This window comes from Marmota flaviventris, chromosome 9 (genome assembly GCF_047511675.1).
Source record: "Marmota flaviventris isolate mMarFla1 chromosome 9, mMarFla1.hap1, whole genome shotgun sequence".
Lineage (NCBI taxonomy): Eukaryota > Metazoa > Chordata > Mammalia > Rodentia > Sciuridae > Marmota > Marmota flaviventris.
In genome coordinates, this window is record NC_092506.1 from 16,362,610 (window position 1) to 16,365,160 (window position 2,551).

The following is a 2,551-nucleotide window of genomic DNA, read 5'->3' on the forward strand; positions in this document are numbered from 1 at the left end:
CTTCTTCAAGTTTTGCTATAATGACCTTGCTAACACAACGTTAAACACTTAGCTGAATTTCTGTTCAACCTCTTGCCATTCAGTTGAATTTATACTAAAGCATTGTATGATCAACTTATTACTGAACTAGACTGACTTCCCCTTCTGTAAATCAGGAAATTTGCCTTTCTTCAAATATGAAGTCCTCATTCATTCTTCACCATACATCAGGTGATGACTCACTTTTAAAACATTTTCTTTGTTTTTTCCTTGCTACAATTCCAAAGTTTTTGCTATTTCTTGACTACTGCAGGATACATCTCACCTCTTAGGCTTTGTTCTTGGCTACACAATCTTCAAAAAAAAAAAAAAAAAAAAAAAAAAAAAACCCTCCTTCTTAGTAATTGTAATGACTCCCAGATTCTTATATCCTTCTTTTTTTCCTCCTGAAAACTTTATTACTCCAATAAAACAATTTAAAAATTCTTATAAAACTTTTTATCTAATAACAAAAGCTAAACTCACAAATCTAACAATATTTCAGAATCAAATTTATTATTGAAGCGGCAAAGGTTCAAAATCCCTATTACCACAAAGCTAATGACTTACCAGGATCTGTTTTTGATTTTCATGAAAAGCTGTAAAATATATATCCTTTTCTCTGTTACTCACCTATAATACCTTATATATGTTCAAGCTTTTTAAAATTTTTTGACAACTTCAATGCACCCCTCCCCCAAATTGTTTGTTCATTTAACTTCCAGTATCCCGATGATAATAATGATATCATGAAAAATTTTCTACAGCATTACATTTGCATTTCACTTAGGATACATCATTTATTAGCCATTGAGAGAGCCGTAAAACATGGTATCCTATTAAAGTTGCTTGAGACATATGGTCCTATATGACCTGTCATTCTTAATGTCAAATGCTTTTTTAAAAAAAGAATTCTTTTTTAGAACCAAAGATCTTCAAATATTGCTTACTTCCTTTTTACCAGGTACCTCTATTCTTTGTTCGTCTAATACCTGTGGTTCTCTTGCTCAAGTCTCTTTAGTTTTGTATAATGCAATGTAACTAGAACAATAAAGGTACTCAATAGAAATATGTTGAATAAGTAAGATATAAATAATGAGTCATATTTCTATAGCCATTTTAGAATGCTATTATGAATAATATAAATGTAAAAAGGAAAATATTAAATTTTATTTAAATGATAATATTTTTACAACAAATAGTATGGTATGATCTAAGAAAATCATGCCAAGGAAACATTTAAATACTTCTCTGAGACACCAATGTATTTGATAAATCCCCCTTATTAGAATATTGTTTTGATATGAATCATTGTCATATTCTTCTACAGCCATGATAATCACCTTCAGATTTAGCATGAGATTTTATTAGAAACATTTTTCAGCTTTTGAAATAATGAAACTATGTTGCTACCAAAACAATGAATGGTTCAATAGAGTGATTTCAGCCTTCAGGTCAAATTCAAAATTCCTGTGCCAAGTAGCTTAACAGTATCTCTTTTCTAGTTTTGTTTGTGATGCTGTCTTGACACAACTGTAAACAAAGTCTCTTTGCAGGGTAAAGTTAGGTCAGCAAGTCCACATACATGATTGAGTCAAGTGGGGTTTCTCTTCCATAGAAGTGATTTTTTTGCTGCATCTTTCACATCCTTGTTCCTCAGGCTGTAAATCAGTGGGTTTAGCATGGGGATCACCAATGTGTAAAACACAGCAGACACCTTCTCCTGTTCAAGGGAATACTGAGAGCTTGGTTGGATGTAGCTGAAGGTCACAGACCCATAAAATAAAGTCACTGCAGTCAGGTGTGAAGCACAGGTGGAGAAGGCTTTGCGCCTCCCCTCAGCAGAGCGGATTCTCTGGATGGCAATAATGATGCGGATATAGGAGACCATGATGACGATAAAAGTGAACACTGAAATGACCCCAGAGAAGACTAAAAGCAGCATCTCATTGCTATGGGCATCAGAACACGAAAGCCTCAGGAGAGGAGGGATGTCACAGAAGTAATGATTCACAACATTAGGACCACAGAAGTCTAGTTGGAGCAATCCTATCGTGTGTGTCAGCGAATTAATGAGACCACCCAAGTAAGATGCAAGGACCATTTGAATACAGACGCTTTGTGTCATAACGACTGTATACATCAAGGGGTTTGCTATTGCCACATACCTGTCATAAGCCATCATAGACAAGAGGATGCCCTCTGTGGTTACATACACTGCAAAAAAGAAGCTCTGTAGAACACAGCCAAAAAACGTAATGGACTTACGTTTGGATAGGAAATTGATCAGCATCTTAGGAGCAAAGACAGTAGAGTAGCAAATATCACAAAAAGAGAGATTGCTAAGGAAGAAGTACATGGCAGTGTGAAGCTGGGTGCTTAATCTGATCAAGACAATCATCCCCCAGTTACCTGTCAGAGTGATGAGATAAATAAGGGTGAAGAGTAAGAAGAGAGGGATCTGCAAATCAGGATTTTCAGTTAATCCTACCAGAAGGAATTCCTCCACACCTGTATGATTCCAGCCTCCCAT

General features: G+C 35.3%; 1 protein-coding gene across 1 annotated transcript; it reads right to left on the minus strand.

Moving 5' to 3' along the window:
• Positions 1 to 1,612: 1,612 nt before the first annotated feature.
• On the minus strand, positions 1,613 to 2,551 carry LOC114079507 (olfactory receptor 5J3-like). The gene has a single exon (XM_027920732.2). It carries the CDS (start codon positions 2,549 to 2,551, stop codon positions 1,613 to 1,615), a length of 939 nt encoding a protein of 312 aa, XP_027776533.2.